The sequence below is a fragment of the Scyliorhinus torazame genome, chromosome 17 (genome assembly GCF_047496885.1).
Source record: "Scyliorhinus torazame isolate Kashiwa2021f chromosome 17, sScyTor2.1, whole genome shotgun sequence".
Lineage (NCBI taxonomy): Eukaryota > Metazoa > Chordata > Chondrichthyes > Carcharhiniformes > Scyliorhinidae > Scyliorhinus > Scyliorhinus torazame.
The window spans coordinates 13,432,411-13,450,408 of record NC_092723.1 but is presented as its reverse complement, the minus strand read 5'-3'; the positions used below and the strand labels follow the sequence as shown (position 1 = coordinate 13,450,408).

At 50.2% G+C, this 17,998-nt stretch overlaps 1 protein-coding gene across 1 annotated transcript in view; it reads left to right on the top strand.

The window, feature by feature from the left end:
• The window catches only part of LOC140393726 (ethanolamine kinase 1-like), a 117,377-nt gene that overhangs the window by 37,069 nt on the left and 62,310 nt on the right, over positions 1-17,998 (top strand). The window contains 1 exon segment of the mRNA XM_072480051.1: positions 1,675-1,934. Coding sequence (XP_072336152.1) covers positions 1,675-1,934 — 260 coding nt within the window.

The following is a 17,998-nucleotide window of genomic DNA, read 5'->3' as shown; positions in this document are numbered from 1 at the left end:
GCAAGGTGTCTCCTGGCACCAGCAGCACAGAGAATGGTCCCGCTATCAAACGTTTTGTCTCAGAAGGCTCAGGAAATTTGGCATGTCAGCTACGACCCTCGCCAACTTCTACAGATGCGCCATAGAAAGCATTCTTTCTGGTTGTATCGCAGCTTGGTATGGAGCCTGCTCTGCCCAAGACCGCAGGAAACTACAAAAGATCGTGAATGTAGCCCAGTCCATCGCGCAAACCAGCCTCCCATCCATCGACTCTGTCTATAATTCCCGCTGCCTCGGAAAGGCAGCCAGAATAATTAAGGACCCCACGCACCCCGGACATACTCTCTTCCACCTTCTTCCGTCAGGAAAAAGATACCAAAGTTTGAGGTCACGTACCAACCGACTCAAGAACAGCTTCTTCCCTACTGCCAGCAGACATTTGAATGGACCTACCTCGTATTAAGTTGATCTTTTCTCTACACCTTGCTATAACTGTAACATTATATTCTGCAGTCTCTCCTTCCTTCCCTATGTACGGTATGCATTGTTTGTACAGCATGCAAGAAACAATACTTTTCACTGTACACTAATACATGTGACAATAATAAATCAAATCAAATCAGAACGTTTTCTTTTGGCCTTGGGCGAGGAACGTTCAGCTGAGGCCACATTTACCTCCATTTCCTGAGCTCGTCCGTGCAAGACGAGATCGGGGTGCTATTTTTGAATTCTGCCCGGATCTCTCGACCCCCCCCCCTCCCCCACCGTGGCCTCTGAACCCCCCCCCCACCAATGCCCTAACCTACCTGTTCGGGGGTCCTCGAGCCCCCTTCATCGCACCTCATATGGGCAGGGCACACTGGACCCGATTTCTGGCATGGCAATCTGCCACCTGGGTACTGCCAGCCTGGCAGTGTCACCCTGGGACCCCGGGTGTCACTGCCAGGGTGCTCTGGTGGTAGCGGGAGTCCCAGGGTATCACCCTGCTCCGAGCCCGACCACTGGGGGGGCCTCCGATGGCCTTGAAGACCCTCCCCCCCCGATGCCATTGCACCTGGTCCACGTTTGTGTGGACCACAAGGCCATGGCGAGGCCTCCCGGGCGTGGGCATCGATCCCGGGTCTCGGGAGAATCAGGCGCTGACATATTTAAAGAGCCTACCTGCTCATTTAAATATGTAAATCTGTGTCGTATTCCGTGAGGGCGCGGTCCACGACGTCCAAGGGGATCCCGCGAGGCATCCCGAGCATCGCAAATCTCGCAGCTCCTCCCCCCCCCCCCCCCCCCCCCCCATTATAAATCTACTCAAGCAGAACCGCCTTGGTGGCCCAGTTTGTGATTGGGAATCTAGGTAAGGCAGGTTGGTGTCCACACAGTGAACCTGCAAAGACAGGAAAGAAAGGTTAGGAGTGAGACTTCACCCAGGTGAGCGTCAGTGAGGTGGGGATGTTGGAGAAGTGAAAGGTTGACTTCTTAGCTCTTTGCCACTCAAAACAGTGTGTGTCCACCTGGTGATAGGTTTTTCCTGCAAACAATGCGGAAAGAAATGCGGCAAAGGGAGCGAAGTTAAAATCGCCTGACTCTGATGTGGGACTAGACTGGGGATTGCCATTTGATTGAGGTACTTACTGAGATATAAAGCTGCCCCAATGTTTCACCAGATGCATGGCTAACGGCAAACTCTGTTTCTTCCAGTTATTTACAGATGGAATCACAAACAAGCTGGTTGGCTGCTATTTGGAGAACACTATGGAAGATGTCGTCTTGGTGAGAGTTTATGGCAACAAGACTGAGCTGTTTGTGGATCGGGACAATGAACTGAAAAGCTTCCAGGTCCTCCACGCCAATGGCTGTGCTCCGAAGCTCTATTGTACATTTCAGAATGGTCTCTGTTATGAGTTCATGCATGGGATGGCACTTGGTCCACAGCATGTAAGAGAAACAACTCTGTCCAGGTACCAGCATTTACTCCATGTGTTGCCTCGATACTGTGTGAACTATGCAAAGCTGCCCCCCTGTGTGTCTGATCCCGACCATACAGTATGACCAGCTCCTCTGTCTTTTAGTGAGGAGCTGCGTGGTGAGAATGTCGGGATGCGCTTGGACAGGCTCGATAGAGACTCACAAAAAAGACCAAATTGCGTATGACTGTAATCGCCACTTATTCTGTGTTGGGAAACTGGACAGGCTGGGAGGAGATGAGAAGAAGGAACTGTCAGCTTTTTCTGTGAGGCAAGCCAGGGGTCATTCTGACCAAGTCCTTCGTCTAGAAACCTTAGATGAGTCAGGTGTCATTCTGGGGTAAAACTATTTATTCCCAAACTGTCTCTTTCAACTTCAAAACCACAAAGATGTGGGGGATCTTTTCTTCCTTTTGGAGGCCGTGGCCTTACAAGGTTTCAGAGCTAGTGGCCACCCAATGGAATTGGATTAGAAAATCAATGAAGGGGTGATTTTGTTTTTTAACACATTTTTTTCCCAACTGTGTACGTCGGTTTGGACACCTTGCTCACCATACTGCATATCAGACCATTAACTTCCCCATTGAAAGCACAGAGTCATCAAATGTCCCATTTTTAATGAATGTTCCACTTCTCTGTTTCATTCCTAAAATGTGTGAGCTCATATTTCTATGCTGATGTGTCTGTTTATTTTACAAGCCTGTTAAACTCCTATAGTCTTGGTGATTCCCAATTTATCATCAGTAAACACGTTTACAGGTCTTGTTTTTTTTTTATACCAGTCCATTTGCACCCAGGGAATCCAGACTAAATCTATGAGATAGGATTAAAGGACCAGGACACACAAAAAATAATGCAATTGCCATTTTGAAAACGTACATTCTGACCTTTTACATAATTTTACATTATTTACATTTGAGTAATAACACACATGGCAACTTGGGAAGCAGTTAAACTAGCTGCTGCATTGGTGACACTCTGCATTCTGGGCTGAGGAGCTGATAAACCACAAAATTCACGAGGGCACCACCCTGGGTGGAGTGTGTAATTACAGTGTGACTGTTTACATAGACAGTTTACATTGTAATTGTAGGCCTAGGATTTATAGTGCAAATCATTGACAAGAGGTTGATGCAGCCATGACAGTTTCCTCTCTAGATTTATGTATTTATGATTTCTATCAAACGTTGTTGGGACACTAACACATGGGGCAGCCCCACCGGCTGTTATCAATCTGAGTTACCACAACTCTTTGCCTGGTTTCACACACCTCTGTGCACAATAGCACTTTCTCTTTTTTGCATGGACACATTTAGAGACATGTTTAGAGACTCATCATTTTGTGGACGGACAGTTTTGTTGGGAGTAGATGGTGGCGGTGGTGATGGGAAGCTGCAGGGAAACTCCCGAGGCAATGGTTCCCTTGGATAAATGGAATAGTAATTCCTTGGATTGTAGGGTACATGTAAGCATGTGTTTCCGCTTGCCTGGTAACAACCCCATTCGAGTGGAGAGAGGTGTTTGCGTGCACATACATGTGTGTGATATTCTTGTGGGGGCACTGGGTATCGTTAACATTGGACTATTCAGGCAGCAAAGTGGCGCAGTGGTTAGCACTGCTGCCTCACGGCACCGGGGTCCCAGGTTCGATCCCAGCTCTGGGTCACTGTACATGTGACGTTTGCACATTCTTCCCTTGTTCGCGTGGATTTCGTCCCCACAACCCAAAGATGTGCAGGGTAGTGGATTGGTCATGCTAAATTGCCCCTTAATTGAAAAAAATGAATTGGGTACTTTCAATTTGTAAAAAGAAACATTGGACTGTTCTGCAGAGAAGGGAAACATCTGGGGCAGGATTCTCCGACTCCTCGCTGGGTCAGAGAATTGCCGGGGGTCGGCGTGAATCCTGCCCCTGCCGGCCTCCGAATTCTCCCACCCCCCAAAAACCGGCGTGGTGTGAGACGCGCCGCCCGCCTTCGGAGAATGGCGGGGTCCGGCGCGACTCAATGGGCCCCAGGGCCGCCTGAATTCTCCGGCCCGCGATGGGCCGAAGTCCCGCCCGCCTGTAGCGGGTCCTGCCGGCGTAAATTGGCGTTGGTCCCTTACCGGCGGAACCTGGTGGCGCGGGCGGCCTCCGGGGTTATTGGGGGGTCGCAGGGGGATCTGGCCCTGGGATGTGCCCCCACGGTGGCCTGGCCCGCGGTCGGGGCCCACCGAGCCGTGGGCGGGCCTGTGCCGTGGGGGCACTCTATTCCTTCCGCACCGGAGGCCGTGGTCATCCGCCATTCCCGGTGCGGATGTGACTCCATGTGCGCATGCGCGGGGATGACGTCAGCAGATGTTGACGCTCCCGCACATGCGTGGACCCGTGCCGGCCGGCGGAGTTCCTTCGGCCCAGGCTGGCGCGGCGCCAAAGGCCTTCCACACCGGCCGGCGGGGCGCGAACCATTCCGGCGCCGGCCTAGCCCCTCGGGTGCGGAGGATTCCGCACCTTTGGGGCGGCCCGACGCCAGAGTGGTTCCCGCCACTCCACTGCACCGTTTCTGCCCGCCCCGCCGATTCCCGGAGAATCCCGCCCATGGACTGTCTCCAATTCTTATTTATTCAATGATTTTACCATCGCTTTTTTTTTGTAGTCAGCAGGATATAATTTGCTGCCTTAGACATAGAAAGCAGCACCTGCCAATTCTGGGAAAGAGAAAACCAGTCAGCTGTGTTTAAACCCCCTCAGATCTTTGATTTGCAGGAAATTCATTCATTTCTCTTTGATATTGATTTTACTAGGCCACACACACATACCCAGCTGTCAGCATTGTTCCATTGGCAGCAATTTCTGGTTGACCACTAAAACGTTACTCAACCGTGAAGGGAGGTGATTGGAAAGCACTTAATTCTGTTTGAAGTGGTCCAGGAGCTGTCAATGTTTATAATGTATCAATGCTTGATGTTTATAAATATTGCAGTTAGAGCACTTCAGAGTTACTCACTCGTGAAGTTTGGGTTCCACCAAGGCCACTTGACTCCTGACCTGATTACAATGTTGGTCCAAACATGGACAAAGGAGTTGAACTCGAGAGGTGAAGTGCGTGACTGTGTCATCAATGACTTTCACATGGTTAGATGTGGGATGTTGGTTGACGATTGCACAGTGTTCAGTACCATTTGCAACTCCCCCAATACTGAAACAATCCGTGCCAGTATACAACAAGACCTGGATAATATTCAGTCTTGGACTGATAAGTGGCAAGTAATATTCATGGCACCCAAGTGCCAGGCATTGACTATCTCTGATGAGAGAGCATCTAACCATCTCCGCTTGGCGTTTCAATGGCAATACCATAACTGAAGTTCGCCTCCCAACATCAACATCCTGGAGCTTCCCATTGAGCAGAACTGAACTGGACCAGCCTTCTAAACTCTGTGGGAACAAGGGCAGGTCAGAGGCTGGGAATTATATGGCAGGTAACTCATCGACTTCGTCCCCAAAACATAGAATATACGGTGCAGAAGGAGGCTATTCGGTCCATCGAGTCTGCACTGACCCACTTAAGCCCTCACTTCCACCCATCTCCATAACCCAATAACCCCTCCTATCCTTTTTTGGTCACTAAGGGCAATTTATCATGGCCAATCCACCTAACCTGCACATCTTTGGACTGTGGGAGGAAACCGGAGCACCCAGAGGAAACCCACGCAGACACGGGGAGAACGTGCTGACTCCGCACAGACAGTGATCCAGCAGGGAATCGAACCTGGGACCCTGGCGCTGTAAAGCCACAGCGCTATCCACTTGTGCTGCCCGAAAACCTGTCACCATTTACAAGGCACAAGCCAAGGGTGTGATGGAATACCCACCACTTGCCTGGATGAGTGCAGCTCCGACAACACTCAACAAGCTCAACACCATCCAGGACAAAGCAGCCCGCTTGGTCGGCACCCCATCCATCATCTTAAACATTCACTCCCTTCTCCCGTGATACACAGTGGAAGCAGAGTGGACCATCTACAAGATGCACTGGACCAACTCTCCTCTGATAGCACCATCCAAACCCGTGACATCTACCATCTAGAAGGACAATGGCAGCAGACACATGGGAACACCACCACCTGCAAGTTTCCCTCCAAGCCACACACCACCCTGACTTGAAAACCTATCACCTTGCCTTCACTGTCATAGGTTCATATCCTGGAATTCCCTCCCTAACTGCATGCTGGGTGTACCTACTCCACATGGACTGCAGGGGTTCAAGGAGGCGATGGGTATTTGGGGATGGACAGCAAATGCTGGCCTAGCCTGCGATTCTCACATCTCATGCCAAGGATGTTTTTAAAAATTGGCCTGTGCAGCCAAAGTCTTTTTTCCTCCACTTCCGATATATTTACAGGTTTGGCAAAGTGGCAGGGAAAACAGGTCGTCTTTTACTACCCCCTTGGCTGAGGAACTATATTCCAGTGACCTTCGATGAGATGAGTTTTTCCCTTCCACATTGTGTGGATTGGAGATGATAATTGGCTTCTACATAACCTCCTTGGGCAGGTGGGTATGACCTCGGGCATTGACCAGTTGCTGTTGCAGCAATGGTAGCACAGTGGCTAGCACTGTGGCTTCACAGCGCCAGGGTCCCAGGTTCGATTCCCCGCTGGGTCACTGTCTGTGCAGAGTCTGCACGTTCTCCCCGTGTCTGCGTGGGTTTCCTCCGGCTGCTCCGGTTTCCTCCCACAGTCCAAAGACGTGCAGGTTAGGTGGATTGGCCAAGATAAATTGTCCTTAGTGACCCAAAAAGGTTAGGAGGGGTTATTGGGTTACGGAGATAGGATGGAAGTGAGGGCTTAAGTGGGTCGGTGCAGACTCGATGGGCCGAATGGCCGCCTTCTGCACTGTATGTTCTATGTTGCCTTAACGACTCAATCAAATGATGCCACCTCTCTCCATGCAGCGCTCCCCCATTACTTTACGGAAGTTCTGAACAGTGCTGGGTGCTATTCAGAGAGGTGGTGCTGAGCACATTTCCCAATCCCGCTCCTTTGCTCCAAAATACTGCCTCACTTTTACAATTGTTTAAAATAGCCTGACATGCTTTCAGGTGACGGAAAGCCCTCCTCCTTATCAGCCATATCATTAAGGGCCTTTTAACTGATTGAAAGGTTTTAGTTGCTTCTGGTGAAGGAATGTGAATGCTCTGAGCTGACTGGTTTGGTCGCTTGCTTTCTCACAGCACTTGATATTAATAATTGTTGTCATGCAGGCAGACGGACGAAGCAACAAACTCCAATCTTGGTTTCGGTGCTGGACACTTGTCTGCCGAGGCTGCTCCTATTTAGCAGTTTTCGGAGGGATTGACTGCAGTGAATGAGTAACCTCCAGAAACTGGATGGAATATGAAGAGGTGTCGCCTATTACCAAATCACCTGCCTTAACAATAAAGTCTTGAGATCAATCCGGTGCAAAGAGCTATATTGAAAATGTTCTGTACTGCCATTGCTAACATTCATAGAATCCCTACAGTGGAGAAGGAGGCCATTCGGCCCATCGAGTATGCAGCGACTCGCTGAAAGAGCATCTTAACCTCATCTCATTGCCCGCAATAACCCCGTAGCCTCACCTAACCTGCGGGTTAATTTTATCGTGGCCAATCCACCTAACCTGCCATCTTTGGACTGTGGGAGGAAACCGGAGCACCCGGAGGAAACCCACGCAGACACGGGGAGAATGTGCAGACTCCACACAGACAGTCACCCGAGGCTGGAATCGAACCTGGGTCCCTGGCGCTGTGAGGCAGCAGTGCTAACTGCTGTGCCAGCCCATTCCACAGAAAGAATGTGCTATTTTATACAGCATTGCTCAAGAGCTAACCTTAACCATTTGATCTTTTTTAAGACATTAGGTTGAAAGCCATGCCTGACTAATATTGTTGCCACCCTTAATTTGCTCTTGTCTTTTATCTGTGTTTTGTGCCAGGGCCTGAGGATGTTTCTCCGTATTAGCAGTGGTCATGGTTATGCAAGCTCACCACTCTACCCATGTGACTGTGATCTAACCTGACCCACACCATAGAGAGAACTAACAGGGATTTTTTGCAGGGCTTGGGGTTTGCACAGCTCAAAGCTCAGCCACTTTTTGCGCATTTTAAAGGATTAAATTCCTGATTTGGTGGCGGTATTTAGACTAAAGGTCTCCCTCCTACAGAGGATGATTGATTGCTCTGGAGCTGGAGGGAGGTGCTTTGTACTTTGAGGTGGAAAAATAATTTACATTTCCACAGTGCGTGTGACAGGAGTTTTGGGAATAAATTCGGAGTACCCAATTCATTTTCTTTCCAATCAAGGGGCATATTTAGTGTGGCCAATCCTGCTACCGTGATGGGCACCCGATTTTTAAGAAAAAATAGAAAACCCCATGACACACACCCCTCCCCTCCCTCCCTCCCCACCTCCCTCCAAAGACCAGCGAGCAACCCCCCCCCCCCCCCAACGGAACACCCAGCCCACGCAATATCCCCACCACGGAAAACTACCCTCGTCAGTACTGGGGAAAGTGCCAGGGGGCCCTGCCTGGGCAGTGCCAGGGTATTGCCCAATATTAGGATCACAGAACAGACCCCAACAGTGGCCAGGATACAGGACAGATACCCCAATATTTAATTTTAATTTTGTCAGACTGTGACGAAAGGATATCTCGCGCCAGGAGAGATTTCGCGAAGAAATAGTGATGTGGTATATTAAAACAAACTTTATTACTAACACTAACTAATTTATTATTAACTAGTATTAGAATATCTTTAACATCACACCCAAAAATGGCTGCCAATTACCCCTTAAACAATATTACTCAATACGGTGAATACAGTGCCCTTAATTGCTATCTTTATTCCCACATAAACAACAGGAACAAAACCCAGCTCGCAGCCCACCTTAAATACCAATGACACAGGGGAATACTTGCTTTACACACATGTTCTTTGAGAAAGAGAGGTCTTTTGACATTGATTTAAGACGAGGGCGGAATTCTCCACCTCGCGACGCTGAAGAAATTGGCAGTGATCGGGCGGAGAGTCGGGCATTTGGCCAAAGTCAAGGTCTGCGCCCGGCGCCGATTCGTGTGCCATGCTCCGCTCCCTCGCTGGTGGCGCTAACTAGGCTTTGGCCCCGCGCCGATGGTGGCATGCGAAACAGGCAAGAATTACCGCAAGTATTTACAAATGTGGACTGGGCCCCATGGCTGCGGAGTGAGAGTGGGATGCTAAGAAAACACTGAAAAACCGTTGAAAACAGTCGAGCTTCCTATGGGATGGCTGCCTGGTCTGTGCAGGTGGGGGGGGCAGTAGCTGGGAGTAACTTAGTGCCCAGCCCTTGGACGTGGGGTGTCCCCCTCAGGATCGGGGTGACCTGCCTCAGACTGACCGTTGCTGCAGCATGTGTTTGAAACTCACCCCTTTGGTGCTACTTCCAGGCTCCTGGCTGCTCACTCTGCCGAGTGATGCCTGTGTCCTTTAAATGCTCAGAAGGATTCTGGTCATCTGGGAACCCACCCAGGCCAGCCGTCAAGACACCCTCATACCCCAGCTGTATCACCAAGGGCCAAGGTCAGCCCACCAGGTGTTCCCACTCCTTGGATCGCACCGCCCCATTGCAAAGGAAGCAGCGGATCAGCAGAGCTCACCCCAACCAGAGGACACTGGCACCGCAGCCTTCGGAACCCTCCCTGGTTCTCTGCCCCTCTCAGGGAAGAGGACTCGCCAGTGATCCCCTCACCCCTCAGGATCGGCAGCTGTCTCCCCCTGGTGAGACTGGCAATGCTGACTGCCTCCGCCACCACCTCCTAGGCAGCGTTCAGGAGGGCAGGCTCGAGTCTGCGGCCTATCTCAGGGAAAAGGATGTCCATCCGCTCCTCACTGGCATGGAACTGTGGGTCCATGTCAGACTCCCGATCTCTGGGGTGGGGTGAGGGTGGAGCGGGGAGGGGGGGGGGGGGGGTCTTCTCTGAGACCTTGGTGGCTGCAGTAAATGTGGTAAATGAAACACTTGCCAAGCTCTTTGGTGCTAACTCCGCAGTAGCAGTTAGACTGCACGCTGGGCGTTCCTCCCAAACGGAGAAGTTCACTCAAGATTTGACTCCTGTCAGATCCATGCAGAAACTCTAGCTGTTTCCCAGCTTGTTCCAGCACCCCCTCATTCTCAAGACAAGTCTGCACTGCTTTAAAGACTGTTAATATTTTTTAACTGAACTGCAGAGAGAGCAAACTGCTTCACTTCTGGACACAGCTTAATTCAGATCAGAACTGACCTTTCTGCAAAATTCCTGATGCCTTGGCTCCAACCAGCAATGGCCTTATCTCACCAAGCTGAAATTGAATTAACTCCACAAGGAATCCCCTCAGTCGAAACAAAATCCCATTAGCCCAACCTTTTTACGATGGTCTAATTGCACCCCGGCTCCCAACATGCCAAACTAGGATTTCTTTTAAAACGTGACTGCAGCAGTCGAACACACTATCCCAGGCCCTTACTGCACTACATACCTATAATACAATCCATATGACATTCCTACATTCATCACGCTGACCACGCCCCACCCCCCCTTTTCACAATGACATGCTGTGATTCACGTCGGTGCGAGAGCATGCCGATTTGAATGGATAATTTAATTGGGGCGGCAACTATTGGGTGTGAAGGCCTGCTAATATTGAAATATACTCAAATTGGGGATCCCAACGTTCAAAGTCAGGATACCCATTACATCATTGGCAGGGCAGGGACAATCGCAACGAGATATCCCATCAGCCTGGTTCGGGACTCCCACGGGATTGTTCCTCCCCTACCACCCCCAGAAAGCGGGAGTGCAAATCTCACCCCATCCCTCATAGGAGCAAGATCGATTCATTTGGCCTTTGGAACCAGCTCCGCCCTTCAATATGATCAAGGCTAATCTTCTGTTCCAACTCCACTTTTCCCACCCACTCCCCATATCACAAAAATCTCTCGATCCCAGCCTTGAATATATTCAACGCTGGAGCATCCAGGGACGAGAGTTCCAAAGCTTCATCACCCTGAGTTAAGACATTTCTCATCTCTGTCTTAAATAATAATTAGAAAATTCTCCTGAGGCTGCACCTCTGCGTTTCCCAGCCAGGGGGATATTACCGCTCAGTGTCGATTCCGTGGAGCTCCTTCAGAATCTTATGTTTCTGTGGCAGAGTTTCAGGTTGAGTGAGATTGGGCGGATTTCTGCTCGGGCCACCTGGAAATCTGAGTTTTCTTAAAGAGGGTGGAGAACGGATACCGTGGGGGCTGATCATTGGGGAGGTGGGAGGAAGAGATTCTGCTCCTCCTGACCCGCAAGCAGTGCTGGAAAGAGTAGTTCTTCCACACAGCAGTCCTCACCTCTCTTTAACTACCCCAGAAAGAAAATCTGGCCGCCAGGCCCAGTGTTAAGGCTGGGAAAGAGCGTAAATCTGGCCTTCACAGCCTGAGAGATAAACGAGCAGCCTGTGTCCTGGGAGTGGGTGGGTCTGCTCCATGCCTCACCCTTACCCCTTACCAACCCGAATAGAAGTGGAAGTGGGCGGGTGAAGCTCCAGTTTGAGATGGTTTGCATTTGATCATCTCACCGGACCCAAATCCCCTCCCCGCAATACTAGTTATTTTTGTCCATATCCCTTTCGTTCCCTCGGTGAATTGGGAAATTGATCCATTTTCTTTTGAATCCTGCAGCTGGGTTTTTACCGGGTGCAAGGCAGCCTGCTCTCCTTTGGAATTCCTCAATTGAAAGCTCTTTTTGTTCAGCTGAATTTATTCCTTCTTCAGCTAGCTTATAACCCTGGGCGGGATTCTCCGTTTCTGAGACTGTGTGTTGACGCCAACGCAGAATTCGTGGACTTTCACAACAGAAACACTGGCGCCACACCTGGACCGATTCCGCTACTACACCACGTGGAACACAATCGATTCTGATGGGAAACGGTGCCCCCCCCCCCCCAACCCCCCACCGACCGACAGCTCTGCCGACACCACCCCAGAGATCCGATGGGACCGTGTGATGGAATGGCCAGCTCACACGCAGTGATCACCCAGGTGGATGGTGGAACGTGCTACCGTGGGCAAGAGTCCAACGTTGTTGATGCTGAGCATCCGAGTTCATTGCCGAGCAGGTTGTCATCGTCCTTCATCCCATGGACCAGACCCGCCCACTGTTACTGCTACCCAGGGCCCCCACCCCATAGTGCAGCAGGCATGTATCACGGAGGGGGTTACAGTTCAGGAGTGGCCAGGGGAGGAGGGTATAAGTGAGGGTGTGTGGGATTGGGATGCCCCTGGTCAGTACCCCCTAGTCGGTGAACCTGGAGGTGATCAGAGTGTCCCATGAGCATTAGCCCTGGCGCACGCATTGTGCGGCCTCCTGTGCCTGCCTGGGCCCCATGTCCTCCCCTTCCTCCCCCACCCCCCGCATCCTCCTCGTCAGATGAGGCTTGCCCTCCATCCTCCTCCTTCTCCAGCACGTCGCATCTCTGCTGCGTGATGTTGTGGAGGACGCGGCAGGCCACCATGATGCAGGCGACCCTCTCAGCGCCATACTGGAGGGCCCCACCAGAGTGGTCCAGGTACCTGAACCGCATCTTCAGGAGGCCGAAGCACCGCTCGATCGCGTCCATGGTCACTGCATGGGCTTTGTTGTAGCGGGTCGCTGCGTCGGTCTCTGGCCTCTGGATAGGCGTCAGCAGCCACGACCGCAGCAGGTAACCCCTATCTCCCAGGAGCCAACCCCTCAGCCAGGGGTGGGGGCATCTTGAACATGTCAGGAATCGTCCTGTGCCAGAATGAAAGGGTCATGCATACTGCCCGGGTACTGGGTATAGATGTGAATGATGCACAGCTGATGGTCACATATCTGCTTTCTCAAAATACCCAAATACCTTAGCTCCACCCAGCAATGACATCATCTCCCCCAAGCTGAAAACAAATGAACTCCCCAAGGAGTCCCCCTTGTCAAAAGCCCAGGCTTTTACGATGGTCAATTTCACCTCTGGCTCCTAAAAGCTTTCTGCTCTCGCAAAACAAGATTATCTTAAAAACATGGCTACTGCAGTCTAACACACTAACCCCGGCTTTTAACCCTTAAATTGCCAAATGTTTATAATTCAATATATCCACAATCCTGCATCCGTCACAAAGTTTATGTTGCTACAGAAAGTCCAATGAGTGATGTGTAATACACCCAGTACAGGGTGTGAACCTTTCTATTGTGATGATCATTGCTCGAGCTTTTCTGTCATTACTTTACTATTTTTTGTATTGCTGCGTCAACAGTTTCCGTTCAGTTTTACAGTTTGATTGCCACAAATACAGATTCTACATATGCATTGCCTCCAAACTCCGTCTCCACAAAGTTTCGATTCGTTACCTGGCGTTGGCCAAAGTGACAGGCGTCTTAATTTCCCAAAGAACGTTGAGTGAGAACACTCCAGCTGCAGTCTCATTAACATATTCATGCATCACCCCCCCTCTCTTTATTTTGCTTCTCCTTAAGGCATTAACTATCGCTCGGACATATGGCCAACAGCGACTGAAACACCTGGCGGGATTCTCTCAGCCCGGGGCCGGGCCGGAGAATCCCTGCGACCGGCGCGAATCACGCCCCGACGCCGTGGACGGGTGGGCCGAGCGGCCGTCGCAAAAAACCCTAGTCCGGCTGGCGCCGTTCTAACCTGCTGTCAGCTGGCGGGACCTCAGCGTGGAAGGGTCCAGGGGCGGCCTGTGGGAGGGGGGCTCCAACCCCGGGAGGGGGCTCCGTTGTGGCCTGGCCCGCGATCGGGGGGCGGGCCGGCCTCTCGGGCTGGGTGCCTCCTTTCATCCGTGCCGGCCCCTTTTGCCCTACGCCATGTTGTGTCGGGTCCGGTGTGGAGAAGGGAGCCACTGCGCATGCGCAGACCCCGCCGCTACAGTCCCGTGCTGGCCCCCTGTAGGGGCCAGAATTACTGATCCTGAGGCCATGTTGACGCCGTCGAGAAACACGACGGCATTTCCGACGGCCTCAACACTTAGCCTCAGGATCAGAGAATTCCGCCCAACTTGTCCCGGTGGCCATTGTTCTTCATGCCTGAGGCATGGCCAGTTCCAGACTTCTTTTTCCTTCACGGCCTGTGCACAATATTCAGCGGGTATCTGTGGAAAGCTTTGAGAGAGGAGAATAGATGAGGGCTGAGATCAGACAATGAACTGTGGGGGATTCTGCCTGTATGGCCTAATATTATATCATGGTCTGCCTTTTAGCCACTGGAGCCTTAGCTAGAAGGCCTGTATCAGTATTATTTCTTTGGTCTTGTATTGATGGGTAAGCAGGGGAAATTATTTTTAACACACCTTGTGCATAATCTTGTGTTCCCACAACTGTGCCTTCATTTATCTAGCCAATTCTCCTTCTTAAACTTTCTTGTGCTATCTGCGTTTTGTTCCCGTGCATAAAGCAATTAACAGTGCCCTCTTAATCTGGAGGCTGTGCCCCGATGTGGAGATTGTGGCAGTCTTGTCTAACTAGGGTTCACCGGTACGGTGGCACAGTAGTTGTCACTGTTGCTTCACAGCTCCAGGGTCCCAGGTTCGAATCCCAGCTTGGGTCACTGTCTGTGCGGAGTCTGCACGTTCTCCCTGTGTGTGCGTGGGTTTCCTCCGGGTGCTCCGGTTTCCACCCACAGTCCAAAGATGTGCAAGTTAGGTGGATTGGCCGTGCTAAATTGCCCTTAGTCTCCAAAGTGGTTGGGTAGGGTTACGGGGATAGGATGGAGGTGCGGGCTTAAGTAGGGCGCTCTTTCCAAGGGCCGGTGCAGACTCGATGGGCCGAATGCCCTCCTACTGCATTGTAAATTCTATGAATTCTAACAATTCCCTCAATTTAGGGAATTGGCGTTGTGCCTTATCTTAAGAACAGGCAATTCTAGGTTCCTCAACTCCTTAATTCAGATACCTATTAGTTTAATTACCCCTCTTGCGCAGCATCCAATTCTGGACGTCCTTGCTGTGGTACAGGGGCCAAGATTGCACACTGTCCTCTGCAACTGGGCATATTCCTGGGCGATGCACCCTCGTGCACTGACTGTGCATCTTTAGGCCCTGTTGGATTCCCTCACTGCCACCTCGTACTGTGCTGTTGCTTTCAGTAAACTAGCCAAAGCCCCCAAGCCCATCTTGTGCATTTTATAGCCTGGGTCACACGACAAGCGTATCACGACACTGTAATAAATTGTGAAAATGTACTTTAAAAGCTTTTGGGGAAAAGTGGACTGATTCAAAATGGACTTTGACGAGCTCACTGTCTCTTTTGGATGTGACCACTAAACCCAGGGAGACAAATGGACGTGACAGGCACTTCAGAATTCAAAAGACGTCTCACAGGTACAAGTAGAAGCCATAAAAGCCACGACAGCAGGTGGGATTAGTATTCTGACTGTAATCAAAGCTATCATTACGCCTTATTTGGAGGATGACTTGGCATTTGTTACAGGGGTCACCTGATTATAGCAGCCAGCTCGGTACTCTGCTAAAGTTACAGCAAAGCAAATCCAAGCTGCTTTCGGAGACAGAGCCTGAGGGCAGAACTTTATCACACAGGGAGAGACAGACCAACAAGCACAGCCATCAAACTGCCGTAATCGACCAGGCTGAAAAAAGGGCCACACCACAGAGAGATTAAGAAACCCCCTCTCCTTTCCTGTACCTGGTTCTATCTTCATGCTCACTTGAGAAAACCAACCTCCTGCAGATCGACTGCAGGAGCCGTCGCAACTGCAGAGGCGTTTCTGCAGCTTCCTAAGCCTTCATTTCAGCCAACTATGAAGGAACAAACCTGCAACAAAATGGAGACCAAGATACGTTCCACTTTAGGTTCCACTGTACCTAGTTTTGTGTGTGAGAGAGTGAAAGTGACATTGTTTTCTTCAGTAACCTCCTGGGAAAGGGTTAAAGAATCTGCTGTGTTAGAACATACAGTGCAGAAGGAGGCCATTCGGCCCATCGAGTCTGCACCGACCCACTTAAGCCCTCACTTCCACCCTATCCCCATAACCCAATAACCCCTCCTATCCTTTATTAGTCACTAAGGGCAATTTAGCATGGCCAATCCACCTAACCTGCACGTCTTTGGAGTGTGGGAGGAAACCGGAGCACCCGGAGGAAACCCACGCCCACACGGGGAGAACGTGCAGACTCCGCACAGACAGTGACCCAGCGGGGAATCGAACCTGGGACCCTGGCGCTGTGAAGCCACAGTGTTAATCACTTGTGCTACCGTGCTGCCCTGTTATTTAAAACAAACTCACTCACTCCAAGAGTTAGTAATACGCACACTCGCAAACATATAAATGATCACAGGGAATAAAAGGTGACACCTTAAAACCGTGACACAATTTTGTGGAATAATGCCACTCGGTAGGCGGCCATTGGGGTCAGTTTTGTGTGTTCCCGCTCTTTGGATAGTTCCACTCCTCTGCTCCTTCCCCATAGCCTTGCGATTTTTAAATGTTTACTTTTGCCTCCCTTTTGAAAGTTAGTATTGAATCCTCTTCTACCAGATAGGCAGGTAACAGAACTCCGAACACTCGCAGCCTGCTGCACGTTATAAAAACGTTCCCTGTCAGAATTTTTATTTCTTGTTTATTGTTTTTATTAGGTAACCATTAATTTTACCTTTTGTTTATTTAGCGATGGTCCATATTTGATCAACCATATTTCCCGTAACAGCCTCCCCGAACAGGCGCCGGAATGTGGCGACTAGGGGCTTTTCACAGTAACTTCATTTGAAGCCTACTTGTGACAATAAGCGATTTTCATTTCATTTCATTTCATTTCAACTGTTGAACTTTGCTCTTCTGGCTACGTAGTCTCTGTACAATGGGGTAGTGCATTCACCTCTGATGCGGAAGGCGGTGGGTTCGAGCTCCACTCCAGGCGCTGGAGCCCATAATATAGGCTGCTATTCGAATGCAGCACCCGAAGGATTGTGGAAAGACTGGATCTATCGCTCATCCTTCAGATGAGACATCACAAACAGAACCCTGTTGACCCGCTCCAGAGAATGCACGCAATCCATCCCTGCTCTTTGAATAAAGAGCAGGGGAGTTTTGCTAGTATCCTGACCAACATTTACCCTGCTACCGATATTGCTAAAACAGATCAATTGCTTATTTACCTTGTTGGAGCGTGTGGGGCCAGATGTTTGCAAACTGGGTATGGTGTTTGTTGACAAAATAACATTTCAAAAGTATCTTATTGGGTGTGAGGACCAGTGTGATATCTTGAGGATGCGGAAGATACTAAAAAAAGCATTTCACCGAATAAACCTGTGATCTACCTAGTTTCCAAAGCTCTGTAGACATCTCAAAACATCATCCCGTTGCTCCTAATATCCTGCTTCTCAACCACTTTGAAAAGCTAGGTGCCCCTTTGGGATTGCTTCATGAATGTCTGTGCCTTCCTGAACCAACCTCGTGCTGCATAACCAAAAACAGCTGCCAAATTCATTTTTAATAATCTTTATTGTCACAAGTAGGCTGACATTAACACTGCAATGAAGTTACTGTGAAAATCCCCTAGTCGCTACACTACAGCACCTGTTTGGGTACATTGAGGGAGAATTCAGAATGCCCAAATCACCTAGCAAGCACGTCTTTCGGGACTGTGGGAGGAAACCGGATCGCCCGGAGGAAACCCACGCAGACCCGGGGAGAACATGCAGACTCCGCACAGACAGTGACCCAAGCCAGGAATCGAACCTGGGACCCTGGCGCTGTGAAGCAACAGTGCTAACCACTGTGCTACCGTGCTGTTGATTTTTTTTTTTTTTAAATTGTCTTTTTATTTATTTGTCATTTTGACTAGGACCTTTTCAAATGACTCGCTAAAGTCGAGCTGCGTGATTTTAAAAAAGATACAGAATAACAACGAAACACTCTGTTGTCACTGTTCCTTCATCATTGCCGGGTCTAAACTCGACAAGACCATGGGGGCACCTTCAGCAGGTTCATCATCACCTTCATGAGGGGATCGAGGATGTGAGATAAATTGGTGCA